Here is a 20,673-nt window from a genome sequence, read left to right as displayed (position 1 = left end):
AGTAGTAGTAGCCTATTACAGTAATATTCTGTAATCATCATTAAATACAGGATATCACTGTATATTCAAATACTGTAAATTTACAGTATTATACTGGCAGCAGCTTCGCCAGTATAATACTGTAAATTTACAGTATTTGAATTACAGTATTTTGCTGTAATTATAAGATACAGCAAATTGCTGTAATTTTACAGTATTATGCTGGTGAAGCTGCTGCCAGTATAATACTGTAAATTTACAGTGAAAAGTCTAACAGTGTGGAAAAAAAATACACAGTTCCATTTTTCGCTATAATATAATTTTTTCCAGCCCTTCAAAGTGCAGGAAAAACACAGTTTTTATTTGGAGCTAACCAACTGCTGATCGGCAGGCGCTAACCCTGGGCGGAGGGATACGTAAGTTGGTTAGGTCCAAATAAAAATTGCGTTTTTCCTGCACTTTGAAGGGCTGGAAAAAATTATATTATAGCGAACAATGGAACTGTGTATATTTTTTCCAGGTAAAACCTCTTTTAGGCCGTGAAAATAGGCCCTTTCTTTGGGTCCATTCACAACAATGTATGTTGTAAATATCTGGGCAGGGCTATGGGCTGGCGTTGCTAACGGGAGGAGTGTAGAGAGTCTTCTACTGCAATTAAAGTACTTAGGGGCTATTTGTAGATCATACAATCCCACTTTTTAAAAAAATGCTACTATCCCTTTAATGCATTACCTGACTGACAACTATTGCTGTTTTCAAAATAATCATTTCCCTCCCTGTTTATCCAGAAATTGTTTTGATAATGCCCATTTTATCATTTGCCAGTTTTATTATTTAGGCTACACTGCATGTTAACCAGTGTCAATGTCTGTTTTAGCCCAAAACAAACATGAGCTGAGGGACAGTGCATGAAAAATGCAGATATTTGACAATGAGCAATAAAAACATCAAAAACTAAACACAAAACCTTTCATGTGCTGTAATTGGGAAATTTATCAAAGACATTGGCATCTATCTAAAATGTTGATGGCTTTAAAGGACAATTCCAGGCGAATTCAACTCGGGGGTGTATTTTCATATCATTTTAGGTCTAAAAGAATGAATCTGAAGATTTTCAGTTTAATCGTTCCTGTTTTGCGGTAGTTGCGTCTGTCCCCGCATCGCCACGGCAGCAATGAATGGGAGTGGATGTAAGTTCTGCTGTTTAGGCTGTTTCCATCCCTCAAAGCCGCAATTTTTTTCCACAGACAGAGTCAGATGGCGACTCAAACATGCACCGAGAAGCGGTAGCTCCAACTGCACCTGAACACACCAGCACTGCAACTGGGTCTCGCGCGAGACTCTGGGAGACTTTGAATTAGATCTAGTTTTACAAACATGTCGGCTTGCTTGAAGTAAATAAACTTCTCGGTGCATGTTTGAGTCGCCATCTGACGCTGTCTGTGGAAAAAAATTGCGGCTTTGAGGGCTGGAAACAGCCTAAACAGCGGAACTTACATCCACTCCCATTCATTGCTGCCATGGCGATGCGGGGACAGACGCAACTACCGCAAAACAGGAGCGATTAAACTGAAAATCTTCAGATTCCTTCTTTTAGACCTAAAATGATATGAAAATACACCCCTGAGTTGAATTCACCTGGAATTGTCCTTTAACACTGCAGTGAGCACATAATGAGACTCACAAAATCACATAGTTGTACTTCAGCTGTTGTAAGGAAACAAAACCTTGCTCTGCATTTAAATGGATCTCTTACAGTACGGGGCTGACTCCAAATGAAACAAAACAAAAAAAAATGCTGTGATTAAAAACACCACACCGTCTAATCCTGACTCTCACCTTCACATGATTTTATGCAGAGTCACTGTTCTAACGTCAAACCCACCACCACATCGGTGTTAAAACAACTTCAGACCCTCTTCCTGCTACGCTGCCACTAGTTAAGCCCCGTTAGTGCAAACAAACAGCGCTGACCACTCGGAGATTACTCTTCTGTGGCCCTCTGTGTTGCCACAGCACATGAAGGCATTGTGATGGCAGCTTCCTTGTTTGCAGAGCACAGAAAACAGGTCGCTGCCATATTGCTGAGTCGTCTTTTTCCGTCATTTGTTTCGACACGATCCTTTCGCACATACTTGTAGTCCCGCCATTATCTCCCGCCCTTTATTGTTGTGCTTTTCAGCTGTGTTGAGGCCAAGGTTTTAATTTGTTTTTCCAAAAAGAAAAAAAAAAGTCTGTTAGACTGTAATATCTGACCGTGCTGAGTCAGGTACTAAACTAGATCTTGCTTTTTTTTTTTTTTTTACCAGAATGACCTAAGGAACAGACAGCTGCTTGGCTGTTAGTTGAGTACACCGTAACTGTGTAATGGGGCTGTATGCAATAATGACATACTTTTTTTGGATATTTTGTGACTCCTGAACATCAAGCTGATTATGCTCCAAGATACCAACTTTTACAGTTACAACCTCCATAGATAGATAGATAGATAGATAGATAGATAGATAGATAGATAGATAGATAGATAGATAGATAGATAGATAGATAGATAGATAGATAGATAGATAGATATACTTTATTGATCCCAAGCTGGGAAATTACAGTGCAGCAGCAGCATTACACAGACACACAGTGACGATAACAACATATAGTATAAGAATATAAAGAATAATAATATAAAGAACAAACTATACATAATAAAATAGTAAAATATAAAGAACAAACTATACATAATAAAATAGAAATAGAATTGTTGAACCTCAGGATCCAGTTTTTACCTGGTTAAAGGTGTAATCTAATTATTGAGACACGACACCAGTGCGTACTTTTCTTAAAGCAGAAGTGAGCGATCCGGTCGTTTTGGCTAATGCTGCGTTCCAGGCAGGTTTTTGAAATCGTAAATTACAGCTTCAAGTCACGACTTACGACTTTGTAGCGTTCCAGGCAACCCACTCGTGTTTTTCTGACCTGTTTTACCTGTGAAAGTCACTATAACGGCCACTCGTAACTTCCGACCCGTGAACTTGTACCAGATCGAACTGGTACGACTTCACAGGTCGGAAAAACACGAGTTACTGGCTGCCTTGAACGCACCATAACTTCTTGTCAGCCGACGGAGTTAGCAGCCCCCGCCCTCGTCATGGATCTATTGGTCCTCGTCCCTATACGTCACCACATTCAGGCGCATCCCTTGGCTGCACACACAGCCCTTCATGCCATTCTCTCTCCTCATTGGATAAAAACTGTAGGATACGAGAAAAGTTTTCTCCAGGGCTCAGAGCAGAGCAGAGTGACTGACAGACCCGTGTTTCGGTCCAAACACTCTATGTAAGTGATTGCTGTCGGAAGATATAACTATTTAAGACTTATATTAACACAAATATATCACTTACTTCTGCTTTAAACAACACTTTTGAGAACAAGTTAGTTAATCAGCTTCAACACGGTACGTTAACATTAGCCAGTCTAAATGAAAGTAGCGGCTGGTACGCTGCCGTTTCATGATCATCATTAGGTAATTCTATATAGAGAAATAAAATATTCTGTGCTTCTTTCTAGGGTTAAAGCAGAAGTAAGCAATATTTTTGTGTTAATATAAGTCTTAAATAGTTCTATCTTCCGACAGCAATCACTTACATAGAGTGTTTGGACCGAAACACGGGTCTCTCAGTCACTCTGCTCTGCTCTGAGCCGAGGAGAAAACTTTTCTTGTATCCTACAAGTTTTATCCAATGAGGAGAGAGAACGGCATGAAGGGCTGTGTGTGCAGCCAAGGGATGCGCGTGAATGTGGTGACGTAGGGACGAGGACCAATAGATCCATGACGAGGGCGGGGGCTGCTAACTCCATCAGCTGACAAGAAGTTATGGTGCGTTCAAGGCAACCCGTAACTCGTGTTTTTCCGACCTGTGAAGTCGTACCAGTTCGATCTGGTACGAGTTCACGGGTCGTAAGTTACGAGTGGCCGTTATAGTGACTTTCACAGGTAAAACAGGTCGGAAAAACACGAGTTACGGGTTGCCTGGAACGCTACAAAGTCGTAAGTCGTGACTTGAAGCTGTAATTTACGGTTTCAAAAGCCTGCCTGGAACGCAGCATTAGCCCAAAACGACCGGATCGCTTACTTCTGCTTTAACTTTCATGATATTATGGATGGATAACAGAACAAAAATAAAAGTAGATTTTCTTTGGTCTAACATTTTGTGCTGCTATAATTTAGATTTTATTTGATACAATTTTAGATTCATGTGACTTTAATCTCTCTGAAGGATGCTGGATCTCAACAAGGCCATGATGAACTGAGAACTCGAAGGGCCATGAGCTTACACAGGCAAACCCTGCAGCTCGTAATTTTTAAGACACTTCATTTTGGAAATCCATTGGCACCAGCTGCAACATGTTATCAAACCAACCTTTAGCGTCGCCAATAAATGTTTACTGCCCTCAAACTGGAGGCCATCGTCTGTGACAGTACCTCTCATGCTGACATGGCAAGCGTTTTCATCAGTTCAGCTATTACGGTGTGCCCACGGTGCACCATTCCTGAGTATTTCCCATCCTTTCATCACCATGCCAACCAGCAAAACATAGGAAGCTGAAATAATAAACAGATGAGGGCCTGAATATCCTGGTTACTGTTATGATTTCATCCACAAACAAGATACAGAGTTAATCATTTTCTGTGCCTTCGCTCCACAAGCTGTCACACACAACCTGCACTTTGTGGTTTTTATACTGTCTTCTTTTTTCTTTAATATTGCTCCCCACAACTTGTGGACATTTTCATGCATTTCATTCTGCGTTCATGCAGAAGAAAAAGTCAAACGCACTGCTGCAGAGCAACCATGTAATTGCGTTAAGCCCGCCACGAGTCTGTCGGAGTGCTCTTATTTCCTCTAACTCAGTTTTCCTGGAAGGAATCTTGCAAGTGACTAGGCAGAGAAACTCTACATACACAGTTCATACAGATGTACGCTTCCTGGAATCATTTTGTAGAAATGCAGAACTCATTTGTAAAATTTGGTTAAAAACAAATTATTATTATTATCATTCATCTCCTTTGCTAACTGTTGTCTTTGAGTAGTGTACGTACGTTTGAAATTATGGGGAAAGTGCATCCTGGGCTGGTGGACTGGCTCAGAGTGAGTGTGACTGGATGAGTAAAGAGGTCACAGCGAAGTGGGTGGTGACAGTCACAGTGACGGGTTTGATGATGTCACATCAGTGTGTTTCATATTTGATGATGTTAACACTGCACTCTTCTTTCAGGCCTCACGCGCATTGTGCAGCTTGACCTGGATCTGAAATACCGGACCAACATCAGGGACCTCTTCCAAGAATTTGACCGATTTCCTCCAGGAGCAGTAATAGGCATCACCAGAGAGATGCAGCCAGTCTACAGGTAGACAATGTGCACAGTGAACAATGCCATGTAGCAACCAGAAACGTAATAACGGCTAATAACGTAATAATTTTGGCCATTTTAAATGTAATAAAGCCAATAATGTAATAACCTGCCAATAATGTAATAACATTTTTGAGCCAATATTGTAATAACTTTTTTGCCAATAATGTAATAAGTTATTACATTATTGGCTGGTTATTACGTTATTGGCCTAGTATTAAAAAAACCTTTGAAAATGTAATAACTGGTGCCGATAATGTAATAATACATAAATATGACGGCAGTTCTTGGAAATTAAAGGCTTTTTTGCAGTTTTGTGCAGTTTGCCAATTACAAATAGGTATAGTGGATGACATAGTCGTCATATTTATTCATCCAAGATATGTACTATCTTTCACCTCTCTCTCTCTCTCTCTTCTACCATGCTTAATGATATGTTTGCAAACGGAAGAAGTAAGCATTGTAGGCTATCAACAAAATTATGTATTATTACATTATCGGCCAATAATGTAATAACTTATTACATTATTGGCAAAAAGTTATTACCTTATTAGCTCAAAAGTTTTATTACATTATTGGAACGTTATTACATTATTGGCTTTATTACATTTAAAATGGCCAAAATTATTACATTATTGGCTGTTATTACGTTATTGGCTGTTATTATGTTTTTGGTTGCTACAATGCCATAAGATGGTTCTGCTTAAATGCTTTTAGCAGTATTTTAAGGTTTGTTTCCGGTGTTTCGTCTCACACTTTAATGCCCAAATTGAAAATAAATTGGAAATGCACTTCAGACATGTTGCTCGGTGTTCCTTTTAGAGGCATTTCCGTCTGGAGATTTTAAAGTCCCGCTAGGAGCTTTTGATTTTTTGAGAGCACGCTATTTTCAGCCTCTCACTGTTACATGTGTTTGGCAGTTAGTTTACAAGAAAAGAAGAAAAATCAACAACATTTATTTATGCAGAAATCCCACTCAGTTTGAGCAATAACTCCATATTCAATCTGTTTATAATCAAGCCTCAGCTTTTGCATCATTTCCATGCAGAATGTACTGAATATGCAACAGAAACTGGAGCTAAAGCCCTTTGAACATGGACGGGGCACGCTGAAGTGTTGTCATGTGCTGTTTAGAAACATGAAACTCTGATGTCATCTATTGTCCCTCCATTTATTATCAGATAAATATTAACACGGCTCAAAATCCATGCAGCTTTTATTCACAAACCGTTCAGAAACATCTCTTTACCTGACTGACAGTGATCCACGCTGGCAGCCACAAAGTAACATGAAGTAAGATGACACTAAGATGTGCTGCTTTCGTGAATAAGCTATTTTAAGTCCTTCATGGAAGATAAATAATTGAGGATTTGGCAGGATCTAAGCAGAGAGACGCCTCTCGTCAGGAAATGTTTTGTTCTCATCCCGTGAATAGAGATGCGCCTCCTGTCTCTTTGTCAGACCTGTCTGGAGTAAATAAACAGTCTGCTCATCCTCTGAACTGACAAACTCTGGCAACACGCTGATAGAAACACGTACAGCCTTTCTTGTAAGGTTCATTTGAAACTTGAGTGAACTTATCGACCCCACATTAACTCCTTCCTCCTTTCATCCTCAGTCCTTTTAGCAAGGCCACCTTCTCAGACCATTGTTTTTGTCCTTGTGAACACAACTCATAACTTTGCAATGTGCAGAGTGGAAGGATACGTACGTGTGGAAGAGTCAGTTCAACATTTACCGAGAATGATAAAATACTCAGATACGTGTTTGCTTAATCTTTGAATAGTAACGTCCTGCGACCTCTAAATCACAACTTTCTTGTGTGGGGATAAGAAATTTCATCAAGGCAATGTTCTTGTAAAGCTGCTTGCCTAAAAACACTAAACAGAGTCATGTGGGATATTACTGCCTACTGATTTGTACCACTGAGATGAACCTTTGCTTCCATTATCACAGTAGGTCTTTGTATATCAGTCGGGGAAGTTGTTGAGTAAGACGTTTTGGGAATCAGTACACATAAAATTTCCGTATTATCCTCCCACTTAAGATTTCCCATCAGCCCTTTTCTGTACTCTAATGTATTGTTGATCCGATTTTGATAAAAAGATACTCGCAAACCACATACATGCACTAAACTGGAAAGAAAACAGTGTGTGTGTGTGTGTGTGTGTGTGTGTGTGTGTGTGTGTGTGTGTGTGTGTGTGTGTGTGTGTGTCTACACACATAAACAAGGGACTCTGACTTTCAAGCTCTTTGTTCCTCAGCTGATTTTTCCGTCCCTCTCCAAGATAGTAAAACAAACACGCCTGGTCCGTTTAGACTACTTCACTGTTTTCCACTCAGGCGAAGCATCAAAACAGGACATCACTCTGTATGTGTGTGTGCACGCGCACACATTTGTGTGTGTGGTAGTAAGACTACGTGCAACAAGGTCAGGTGGGAGGTTTCAAGTAGCAGCTGCTTACTGGGATAAACAAACAGCCAGGTGGTTTCCTCTGGGCTTTTAGAGACTGTATGAATTAGACAATGAATTAGACAGACTTTTAGTGAGGAGGTAAATAGAGATTTAAGTAGCAGGCCTGATAGTTTTGTAAATGTTTTACTCATAGGTAGCTTTACTCATCAGTAGTTTCCAAAGTAGTGAAAATGCTCATCACAATTTCCCAGAACCACCGGTGATATCAGCCTATGACTACCAATCAGAAACCTTGAGATAGTCCACTATAATGTTATGACAAAGAAAAGCAGGAAATTCCAACGGATGTTTTGCAATTTTGTTTGATAAGTCAGCAATAATAGTAGGCTATCAACCAGCCAATTTACATGTTATTTGGCAGATGATAACCCAAAACACTTAAAAGTGGGGTTCTTTTATATACAGTATAGGTTTAAAGGGACAACGAGGAGTTTTGGAAAGCGAAGTGCTTTCACACTACATTTACCATGAACCTACGCGCACTCACTGTGTTATCACTTGATCTATAGACCGAATCGCCTTGTTGTTTACATTCTACTTCCGGGTAGAAAACCAGCACGTAATTTGAATGAGATCAATAGTAACGAAGGAGAGTTTAGCTAGATATCATATATATTTTTCACGCCTATCACCGTTTAGACAAATCTGAAATGATAGAAGAAACATTACATTACTATTTCTGTGTGTGTGTTTTGTGTTGCTGTGTTGTATTTATTCAGTTTGGGGGAATCACGGTGTCTAGAAAGCATCAGTGGCTGCAGCTGACAGGGACAGCTAACGGCAGCAGCTAAGCTAACAGCGGTAGCTAAGCTAACGGCGGTAGCTAAGCTAACATCAGGACGTCAGCTGTTAAAACCCTCCCGTTGTCGGACACGACACGAAACTACTCCAGTTAGCTCAGTCATGTTGTAACTCAGATATCCGCAGGAGAAAATATTTTTTCATGGAGCGTTTATTGAGTCACTGAGTTATTAAAGTTAAACAGGTAGCTAACCGTTAGCCCAGCTAATCTATGATAACCATGACTAATTCCAAAAATGTGCACATGTAAATAGTAATGTTTGTCCAATCATTGGTTTTATAGACTTTACAAACATCAGATTAGTCTAAACGGCGATATAGTGACATGAAAAATTAGATATACGTATATAGCGAAACTCTCGTCCGTCACTATTGTTCGAATGCTGGTTTTCTACTCGGAAGTAGTTGTAAACAACAAGGCGATTCGTCCTATACAAGCATTCATATCTAATGACTGATGATGTCTCTGTTTACGTGTGAGAAGGTGTTATGAATGTGGAATGACATTTACAAGTTTAAGTCGTAAAAGGTGTGGGTATAATATGGTATCTGCCTCATCATGCTTTTGCTGACGTGGTTGCGGTGGTGTAACGATGTCGATGAGTGAGTAGGCCTATGTGTTTGTGTGAGCAGCCGTGTGTGTACGTGAGGTGGAACTGTAAATGTCTGTAATGTCATGTTTCTGGAAAGCAGTTTTGGAAGCGAAGCCCTACAGTAGTTTTCCTGGCCGACGTCAGTTGGCACCAACGTCTCCAAACAGATCTGTATCTCTGCACTGACCCAATGGTTTACTGACCCTGGGAATCCCCTGCTACAGTAATGTCGTTCCTGTGTGTGCCCAGACACTCTTATTCAAAACAAGCGGCAGCACCAGCAGGAGGTCGTGACTCTTAGCATGAACGGCCTCGCCGCTGAAATCAAACAGATATAAACAAAGCTCAGTTCTTTGCAACCTGTCACAGCTGCCGGCCTGACTTTGTGGACCGGCATGTGTGTGTGGGAATGTCTTTGTCTTTGGATGCCATATTCTGTGGAACAGCACATTCCAGCACCAGCAATTGATTTTTTTTTTTTTTTTGCTTCTTCCTTTTGAAGGAAATCAAAAAGTGTTGACAGCAGTTTGGATTTACGTCACTGGGACTCTGAAGGATATTGCTATCTATCCAGTCAGCGGAGGTCTGCAGCTTGACTTTTGGGTTAGGGTTTTTCCATCTCAGCAGTCGTGACTTGTCAGGTGCAAAACTTCTGGATACAAATACAAGCTGTCAGTGAATGAATGAAACAAGTATTGACAGGGGTGAAAGTTGTTGGCACATTTGACCTGTTGACTGGTTCCAAATGAAGTGGGTGTTGTGTTTCAAGGGAAGAAAGGGAATTCCCGATTAGTAAAAACATGTTGAAAGACCAACATCTTTATCGCTCAAGCCCACCAGCTACTGAGTCATCCATCAAGGGGAAAAAAAATATTGGAAATTCATTATGGCCGTTGAAAAGTAAAAAAAATGACGACAATCAAAGAAACTAAGTTGACAGGACAAATGTGGGACTTACATTATGTTTTATTGGACATTGATGTTTCATGTTACAGAAGATAAGACTCCACAGACTAATAGTATCAAGAGAAAACTAATTATAATCAGGATTTTCCTTTATTTACCACAGCCTGCTGGAAAGAAGGAAAATTGATCATTGCAGCTGTGATGAATCCCAAAACAAATCAACGGGGTGCAGTGGATGTTCTGCTTCAAATTTAAATTTGCACTCGCTGGACCACCTTCTATTGATGGAAAAGAAAGGCCCCTATCCAAAACATCAACTCTTATCACAGACAGCAGAAGTCCAGCCTACTTTCAGAGCTGGCTAGGGGCTGACTCCTTTCAGTTGGCACTGAAGTGGTTTAGTTAGTGCTGATCTAATTCACAGCTCCCCAGCGAGGCAGCGTTTGCATGGATGAATTAGTTGTCATGCAATGAGAGACTGGTTGTGGAGCTGCTCAGCTGATTTAATGACGTCACTCCAGGATAGACGGAGTTAAGGCTGACGCAGGCAGAAGTTGGCAGATGATGCCATCTTTGCAGCTTTCTTGGCACAGTAACCCTTTTAAAGGGACAGGTTCTGTCACATTCCCTTTCTAAAGACTTGTTAAATAGTGAAAATGATCTCATTGGCTGCATGACAGAAAAAAAAAAAATCAAAGCCATATTTGCTTAAAAACTAAAATTTGGTGAAATTTGTTTGGTTTGAGTTATAAACTGATGTGCACAGCTTAAGAAGGATTTTTGTTTTAAATAAAACAATCTTTGCTGGAATATATGAGGTAAGACAAGATGAAGAAGAGGTAAAAGTAAACCAAAAACAAAGGTTGACTGCAAAAAGGTAGTATGTTTTCTAACTAAAAAGAAATGGAGGCCCCCATCCTGCATGAGCCTCCCAGTGAAACATCTCTGTGCTTGTAACGCTTCATTTTAGAATTAAAGGTGTACAGAAATGGCCGTTTGTCCTGTTTGTCGCGCCGAGTTTCCACGAGCTGCCGCACAAGTTTACCCGAGTAAGGAAAACGAATTTGATTGGTCGTTACCGAGCGGGCGGGATATTCAGTGTGTGTGTGTGTTGTCTCAGACGTTTGATTGACGGATGATGGATTCAATATCCGTGGCTGATGAATCGTGTACAAGCTGACGTATAATTTGTGTGCCTGCATTATCCAATGCGAAAAAAAATACCCCACTTTCATCCCTCGAAAATAGAGTTTTGCACAAAGTTTGGGCTCCATCGAGTTATTGTTACACTAATGTTAAGACCCACAGTGGACTCAAATTCAATTTTCTTTTCTGTACAGCTTTAAAGGTGATGGTTAAGATAAGGGGCTAGAGATTGCAGTCTGTCACAAGGACAGTGAAACAAGTTTGTGTGTGTGTGTGTGTGTGTGTGTATGTGTGTGTGTGTGTGTGTGCGCTCATAAAGCAAAGTGCAAGGGCATGAGAGAGAAAGTTGTGCGTCATATTGTGTTATATTTATGATGACTTCCCTTTTTGTAAAAGGAAAGTCATCATGGAGTTTGTTGAAGAAAACAGTCTCAGTCTCCATCTTCTGTTCAACAAGCGTTTATCAGTTCTTTTCCTTAAGATTCACATCCCACAAGGTGAAAAATAAATTTGATCGTTCTCGTGAGTTTTGTTATCTTGTCACAATGTATGAAAAGTATTTCTGTTCAAGGTCAGGGGGGAGGTTAATTTGGAAAGCCCCGAGCATGTCTGAAAAGTTTTACTGTCGAAGGTGAGAGGACCACTTTGGTTGTTGTGGCAAGTGGCAATAATGAAGATGACGTGTCCTCACTGTCAGTGCATCAAGTTTATCAAGTCATTTTTGATGATAATCCCGCAAGAGTAAATATTTTAGATTCAAATTCACTACCAGGATAGCCCAGTGAGTTGGCCAGTAGCCAATGGAGTTGGATATAATCAATTTTTTTTTAAACTTGGTATTATCGTCTCATTGTGTGCATCCTCTCCACTGGAGTGTTTTCCTGTGCCGAGTGGAGAGGGCTCTCAACTCCCACTCTGTTTTGGTGCTAATGGACACAGCATTATGCAGGAGAACACATCCTCCCACCAGCCACATTCAGAGCACATCCTGCCACTGAAAAGTTCATTATTGGAAAAAAAAAAAAAAAATGCCCCGTGTCTTTTCTCTGCAGCTGCATTTGTAATGTTTTAAAAACCCAGGAGACAAGACCCACTTACATAAGTGTCACAGTCAGAGCCACAGACAGTGTTCGACGTTCGCCAGAAACAAGTCACTCTATTTATGCTTTGCGTGTCGAGTCTCCACTGTGTGATGCTTCCCACATAGTCCCCGTTTCAGCTCTAAGGTGGAAACGAATGGAGAATGTAAAATATATGTGGATAAGCTCTCAGCCAGATGTGCGTTATGCAGCAGTCTCACTGTGACATCTTTGTCCATGTGCTGATCTTTATGAGCTTTTTCATCGAATAAATGTAATGTTCTTGCAAGAAAACTGCAATCATAAATCCCTAATGTAATGGATAGTTGCTGTTATACGCTTGAATAAAGCTAGATTTATCTTGTATGCAATACGTTTCTCAATTCATGCTTTTTATGATTCGGCAAATTGAGTTTTTTAAATCTACTATGCGATGAAAAGGACCAGACATTTCACTCGTGTAACCCAGAACCAGAGTGTTTATGCAGCTTTGAGGGAGCAAGCTGTTTCTTGTCCTGAACACAGTGGAGGACACATTTGGATGTGATCGCAGCACAGAATGTCCTTGTCGCCTTTTCTAATGCTTTTCTTTCTTTCTTGAGCGAGAAACAGACACTTTACTTGAAAGGCTGGCAGTGAAAAATTGGAGGCAGGAGGAGACCATGGTGCTGTTAATGTTGCAGAGCAGGAGGAGAGGCACTTGTAAGAACAGTGATCGAAGCCACAGGAAGAGTTTAGTTAGTTAGAGGGTCGTTTGACTGAGTCTAGTAGTTTGAATGTGAATTTGAGTAATATGGTCCTTTTCCATTACACAGTTATAGCGCTACAAGGCTGTACTCAACTCTACTTGGTTTTGGTCATTTTCCATCACAATTGAGTAGGGATGTCACAATTATACATTTTCTTGGTACGATTATTGTCAGAGAAATAATCACGGTGTTACGATTATCACGATTATTATGCATTAATTAATTTCACAACACTATGAATGTGTAAAATCAAATATACCGGTAGTCAAAATATAATTACATTACTCATTGTTTACACAAAATATCTATATAAGTATAGAATAGAATAGAATAGAATAGAATAGAATAGAATAGAAGGACTTTATTGTCCACCGTAGTGAAAATTTGTCTTCGGCCTCTCCAAGACAACAAGCACAAAAACAGATCAAGACACTCCACAACATACACATAAAAACATAAAACAAGAAATATCTATTATGTATTAATATAGGACTAATTCTTAATCCCCCGGGGAAATGTTTGAAATATTCAGGTCATAAATTGTCATCTATACCAAGTTTTTTGTTTTGTTTTGCTTTTTTTGTTTTTTTTAATTAAAAATGACACGCTAACATTTAAATTCCTACCAATTCAATGTTACGTTAAATGGACCAGTATCTGAGCATTTACCTTTATTTTTGTGCACATCTTCCGATAAGGTTCCAACATCAAATTTTCGTGAAAGTAACGGTATTTAGGAACCTTTGCGATTAATTAATTGTGGCGTTTAAAACCACGATTAATTGTGAAAACAAGTAATCGTGACATCCCTACAATTGAGTACTTCATGGTACCTCCTCAACTTGGGCGGGGTCGTCATTAGCACGGCTGCCCGAAACTACCGTGAACCAGAGAAGGCCGCAGGCGGGCAGCGAGATAGAAATGGCAGTCATGACTAGGGATGTCACGATTACTTGTTTTCACAATTAATCGTGGTATTAAACGCCACAATTAATTGATCACAAAGATTCCTAAATACCGTCACTTTCCAAAAAAAGGATTATGTATGAACCGTGTCGGCAGATGTGGCGCCAAAGTAAAGGTAAATACACAGATACTGGTCCATTTACCTAACGTAACATTGGATTGGTAGGAATTTAAAAGCTAGAGTGTCATTTATAATTAAAAAAAAGATTACAATTAATTAACTTAAACATTTGGTATCGATGACAATTAATGACTTAAATATTTCAAACACTTCCCCTGGCGGATTAATAATTGGTCATATTAAAGCAGAAGTAAGCGATCCGGTCGTTTTGGCTAATGCTGCGTTCCAGGCAGGCTTTTGAAACCGTAAATTACAGCTTCATGTCACAACTTACGATTTTGTAGCGTTCCAGGCAACCCACTCGTGTGTTTTACCGGTGAAAGTCACTATAACGGCCACTCGTAACTTCCGACCCGTGAACTCGTACCAGATCGAACTGGTACGACTTCACAGGTCGGAAAAACACGAGTTACAGGCTGCCTTGAACGCACCATAACAGTCCTCGTCCCTACGTCACCACATTCAGGCGCATCCCTTGGCTGCACACACAGCCCTTCATGCCGTTCTCTCTCCTCATTGGATAAAAACTGTAGGATACGAGAAAAGTTTTCTCCTCGGCTCAGAGCAGAGCAGAGTGACTGACAGACCCGTGTTTCGGTCCAAACACTCTATGTAAGTGATTGCTGTCGGAAGATATAACTATTTAAGACTTATATTAACACAAATATATCGCTTACTTCTGCTTTAATAGATATTTAAAATATTTTATAATTAGTATTAATTATATTCTAACTATATTTGATTTTACATATTAATAGTGTTGTGAAATTAATGAATGCATAATAATCGTGATAATCGTAACACCGTGATTATTTCTCTGACAATAATCGTACCAAAAAAATCTTTTATCGTGAAATCCCTAGTCATGACTCTTCCAGTTACGACACTCTCTGGCCAGTCGGTGGCCAGCAGTCGGTTGACATCACGTTTCAGTATCAGCTCAGCTTGCTTGGAACCTCGTCCGAGGCAATACCCAAAATAGGTACAAGGTGCTATCCCTAATGGAAAATTTAAAAAAAACGAGTGGAGTCAAGCCCAGTCGATCCGAGCAGGGCCAGAGTGATCAGTTTTATTGAGCAGGAGAAAGTATGTGATGCTGTGCTGCACATACTTAAGTCAACCACCGTGTCCTATATGTCCAGGCAGGTTGGTATGTAATGTTGGCTTAACTCTTTGTCCCTCAAAATGAGCATGAGCTATGCAATACCATATGTCACTGGGATGTAGTGAGGCTAATATTGTCAACACATGTCTTTGTTCCTGATAGAAACATATATGTGTGTATGTTATGCTACATTGACCATTGTAATCATGCAAAAGTCCAAGTCTGTTTGACTCCCTGTCCTATAATATAAAATAAAACTGCATGGGAAGGTTGATTGTGAATATTTTTTAAAACAAAGCCTGAAGTTACATCTATTTTTAAGTTTAAAATGTACTGAATACATAATATAATCAGCTTGATCCAGAGGACATATCACTACTTCTTTTGTGGGATAAATTACTTGTACAGTAGTCTGAATTACACAAGTTAGTATATTCTATAATACATTTCCCTCTTTGTTATCATATCATGGCTAACATGCTGCTGTGACGCTTCAGATAAACATAGGAATATATTTTTGTACTTATCGAGGACTGTGAATTTTGTCCCCCATCACTGTTAACACCACCTTATCCGTGATGCCTCATTACCAGCGTGGTGTCAGCCATATATCACGGCCACCATGACACTGAAGTAAATGCGGTTTGAATGACTCAGTGCCTTCATCATGTCATAACAGCAGAATGGAAAAGTCAGTGTAAATGTTCCCTGGCTGACCGCGCTCTCCCTGGATGTGTCTGTGGGCACGTACACCAGCTATACGACTTGAAGATGATAAACGCTCCACAGGGGCCACAAGTCCCCAGCTACTCAACCGACAGACTGTATAAAGCTGAGTGGACAAGCTACAGCTGCTGAATATAGGTCAGTAATAAAATCAAAGTGTGTCTCACTTTGAGAATCCACCGCTCCCACTGGATTTGACCAGCCTGCAAAGAGAGAGAGAGAGAGATCAAGAGGGAGAGGTACTAGCCTCTAACAAAGCAGAATTATCCTACATAAGTTTCTCACGTGTTTGTCTGCACCGCGAGAGCAACTTTAAAATGTCTTTCTTTTCCCGTCTTCGTCATCAGTCTGCCTCCTATCCTCTTGTGATTTAGTGAGTGCAGTTGGCCAGCAGCACTAATAATAATCAGTTATCATTATAATCAGTTCTGTGGACTGTGTGCGTGTGCACATGCATGCGAGAGGGTCGATTCTTATTTATCCTCGTGTTCGGAAGGAATGAATGAAGCATCACTGCACCAGCTGTTAGTCAAAATATAGAAAAGAGCGCTTTGTACTTTGCTGAAGTGAGTACTTCAGCCTTCCGAAAAATAGAAGTGGTACAGGCACAACTTTAGAAACCAGTGGTCCCCAAAGACTAGATAGAAGTATAAAAAACCATAGCAACACAAAACAATATTCAAGTCTCCATCTGACGTTTACTTTCTATTTCCTGCTACTTATTTTTTCCATTTTCATCTGTTCTTTCTGAGGGATTAGACAAATAACACATGCTGTACATACATAAACACCAGTGGTAACAGACGACCAACAAATCAGTGCTTACAAGCGAGGGTATTGGTTTTTCCCCATGCAGCACCACCATCCCAGCTTTGGTCAAAGGAACTGGACATTTCCCAAATCTCCCTTCCCTCTCTGGCTTCCTCTCAAGTGTAGCTCCTCTACTGTCACTCTTGTTTCAGAGCTGCCTTGAATATATTTCTGTTAATGCCACAGCATTATCAGTCCAATTGTTTGGAGAAAGGTGAAAGAAGCATGCGATGAATGGTGAACAGTAGAACTGCAGTAATGTTCTATATTTTGCACATTTTTGAAACAACAAAAACAGATACCATTTACACCATGCATACGATTATAAAACAAGAACTATACTATACTGTATATTACACTAGACTAAAACTGTATTTGTCTATAGAAACCCTAGGAAATGGGATCATATCAAGAAAACCAGCAAACGGTCTCACTTGTGTGTACATATATCAAACCTGTGCATACAAATGTGTGTTGAATGAAGCTCTGTGTGTCATTTAGCTACTCCAGAGTTGGTATATTGGCAGAACAGGGTGCTGAGTTGGCACAAGCCTTTGACAGTCCTGGACCAACTCTCTTCCTGTTTTTGGCCACGGTGCTGTTTGTTCAGCAAATGACTGAAACATAGATGCCCCTCACTCTTCTAAATGCACGGCAACCCAAAGCTCACGGGTGAGATATTTCACTGCCCGTGCACAGTTTCTTGACTGTGCACAGCCTCAGGAATGCAGGAATATGTTGTATTGAATCACTCTAAACTACAAAGAGCCTTTTTTGCACAGGTTAGGGTGTCATTAATGGGCCTAGACAACAGTAATCCTGCAGGCATTAGAAAGTTGCACAGTGAAATTCTTGAAGCTTAGTGAGGGCTTGGTAACACTGACTCCTGCTTCTCAACTGGTTGCCAAACATTGCCTCTGCTGTGGAACACTTAATACTCCAAAAGAGCACGGTTAACGGATAATGATGACTTCTCCATTTTTGTCTCCAGCTGTCTGGTCATCGCTGTCAAGAAGATTTGCATTTGGTCAAAACGACTTTCCTTCTGCAGGCTGTGCAATGTAAAATACTTTCATAATACACAGTCATCATGTAAACCACGTCCACAGGGCCGGCTGCTGGCATAAACACTCTATGCGGTTGTTTAGGGCCACAGCCGTTAGGTGGGGGGCCACATGATCAGAAAGGTACCGGGGTTCATCAAGTCATTTAAACATCCTGAGGTCTGCACGTGCAGCTATGAGCTTTATATGTAATGTGAAGTCAATATTCAGCTTCTTTTATCTCACATTTGAGACATTTGGTGAAAACAGAACGGCAGAATGACAACATTTGTGCTCAAAAAACAATCTTACAAAATTTCATTTTAGACTTGTTTTCTACACTTATCTATTACTGTATTCATATCCTATTTCAAGCACCAAAACAGTTCATTCTCAAGACTGAAGAAGTGTTTTCACAAGGGATTTGACATTTTTCAAAAAGCAGACCTCAAATTTCCAGCATTTGGCCTAAATTATTTCTTTCTACAGTGCTCTAGGACAAATTGGCCTCAGTGTGCTTACAGCGGAGGTTCTAATATTTAGACATAAAACACTTGAGTATTGTTACATCTGCAAGTATCTTAAAAATGTCAATTTAAGAAAATATGTTAAATTCAAGAAAATGGCCTCAAACCTCAGAGGGCATAAACACGTCTGTATTCAGTTTTAACCAGTGATTTGGTGTTTGCGCTTAGAGTGCAGGGCCACAAACAAAAACCTTGTTTAGGGGGCCACCAAAATCCTAGGGCCGGCCCTGCACGTCCACGTTTTGCTGATTGATTGAGCCTATGAAGGAACTCGCAGTCACGTTGACAAAGCTTCAGCTACAGTAACACACCTGTTTGCTTCCCCTCTGCAGACACACCTTCTGGCAGTATCGTAAGGAGAACCCTCAGTCCAAAGTGGGCGAACCTCCTCCTGACGGCCTCCCGGGCTTCAACAGCGGCGTGATGTTACTGGACCTGGGAGCCATGAGGGCCTCGGAGCTCTACAACCAGCTGCTCAAGCCCAGCAACGTGGCCAAACTGGCCGACCAGTACCGCTTCAGGGGCCACCTGGGGGACCAGGACTTCTTCACCATGATCGGCATGGAGCATCCTGAACTGTTTTCTTCTTTGGCCTGTGGCTGGAACAGGCAGCTGTGCACCTGGTGGAGGGACCACGGATACGGGGACGTGTTTCAGCTTTATTATCGCTGCGATGGGCCTGTTTACATCTACCACGGGAACTGTAACTCCCCTATACCAGATGACTGACGCATCATGTGCTGCGCTCATGCTGGAACTGAGAAGGAGTCTTTCACGTCGACGGTATTGTTCAAAGGGAGTTATCTCTCATTGGGAGGATTGTGGTTTTCATAGCAGTTTTCCTCTAGTGAACCTGGCGCCATGGTCACAGACTCAGTCCCCTGCTGGTCAGGGGGCAACTGACGGGCCCCTCCTCTTGCACTATGGTGTCATTTTAGAATAAGAAAACAGCTGTGCGGTACAGCTAGCAGCGGCAGTAGCATTTCTTCAGGTACAGAGATGATGAAACACAGCCAAGTTCAAGTTGCAGTAACATATCCAAAGCTTAGCAGATGACAGTTTTGAAGAGTTTACAGGAAGAATTTTACCGCCTACGAAAACTATCTAGGCAATTATCGTTTCATATTTTTTAAAATCACAAAGATCACATCATGACTAAGGAATGTACCAGGAACATGCTCTCACATATCTATGAATGGGTAACATCGCACCTTACTGGGCGGTGATTTCGGCTAAAGTTCAACATCTCCGCCGGAGCACAGACCACAGACCACCACTGTCAGTGTTGTCCTCATTCAAATGAATGTGTGGGTTTTGTCAGGAGATTGCAGCTTAATGCATCATACAGTCAATGCCATTTTTTTCTTTTCATCTGCTTATGTTTTAATTAACTTGAATAAACTTTAGTTCTTTGGTTAAAGGGATAGTAGCATTTTTTTAAAGTGGGGTTGTATGATCTACAAATAGCCCCCAAGTACTTTAATTGCAGTAGAAGACTCTCTGCACTCCTCCCGTTAGCAATGCCAGCCCATAGCCCTGCCCAGAGATTTACAACATACATTGTTGTGAATGGACCCAAAGAAACGGCCTATTTTCGCAGCCTAAAAGAGGTTTTGCGTGAAAAAAATTACACAGTTCCATTGTTCGCTATAATATAATTTTTTCCAGCCCTTCAAAGTGCAGGAAAAGCGCAGTTTTTATTTGGACCTAACCAATTCACGTATCCCTCAGCCCAGGGTTAGGGCCCGCCGATCAGCAGTTGGTTAGCTCCAAATAAAAACTGCGTTTTTCCTGCACTTTGAAGGGCTGAAAAAAATTATATTATAGCGAACAATGGAACTGTGTTTTTTTTTTTCAGGTAAAACCTCTTTTAGGCCACGAAAATAGGCCGTTTCTTTGGGTCCATTCACAACAATGTATGTTGTAAATCTCTGGGCAGGGCTATGGGCTGGCGTTGCTAACAGGAGGAGTGTAGAGAGTCTGCTACTGCAATTAAAGTACTTAGGGGCTATTTGTAGATCATACAACCCCACTTTTAAAAAAAATGCTACTATCCCTTTAAGGGGAGTCTTGAAATATCTGCACATGATAAATATTCAGCAGATGTGTTAATTGCCACCTGTAAACAAGAGTCTTGTACCTTTTTTTTTCTCACTTCCTTTCCACTGCTCACTCATGTTCCCCGCACCTCGAGCTTTCCAGCAGAGGCGAGAGTTCACCCTGTGTCACCTTATCTTCCTGC

At 40.7% G+C, this 20,673-nt stretch overlaps 1 protein-coding gene across 1 annotated transcript in view; it reads left to right on the top strand.

The window, feature by feature from the left end:
- The window catches only part of xxylt1 (xyloside xylosyltransferase 1), a 40,178-nt gene extending 20,321 nt beyond the window's left edge, over nt 1-19,857 (top strand). The window contains exons 3-4 of the mRNA XM_085774425.1: nt 5,248-5,380; nt 18,764-19,857. Of these exons, the coding sequence (XP_085630551.1) occupies nt 5,248-5,380; nt 18,764-19,160 (530 nt within the window). The 3' untranslated portion in view covers nt 19,161-19,857. The remainder of the gene's footprint in view (nt 1-5,247; nt 5,381-18,763) is intronic.
- Nucleotides 19,858-20,673: the final 816 nt, after the last annotated feature.

Source organism: Trachurus japonicus, chromosome 4 (assembly GCF_045865225.1).
Source record: "Trachurus japonicus isolate A0001 chromosome 4, Traja_1.0".
In the NCBI taxonomy this organism is placed as follows: domain Eukaryota; kingdom Metazoa; phylum Chordata; class Actinopteri; order Carangiformes; family Carangidae; genus Trachurus; species Trachurus japonicus.
Note: the sequence above shows the minus strand (reverse complement) of the source record. Positions and strands in the feature narration are given on the sequence as shown.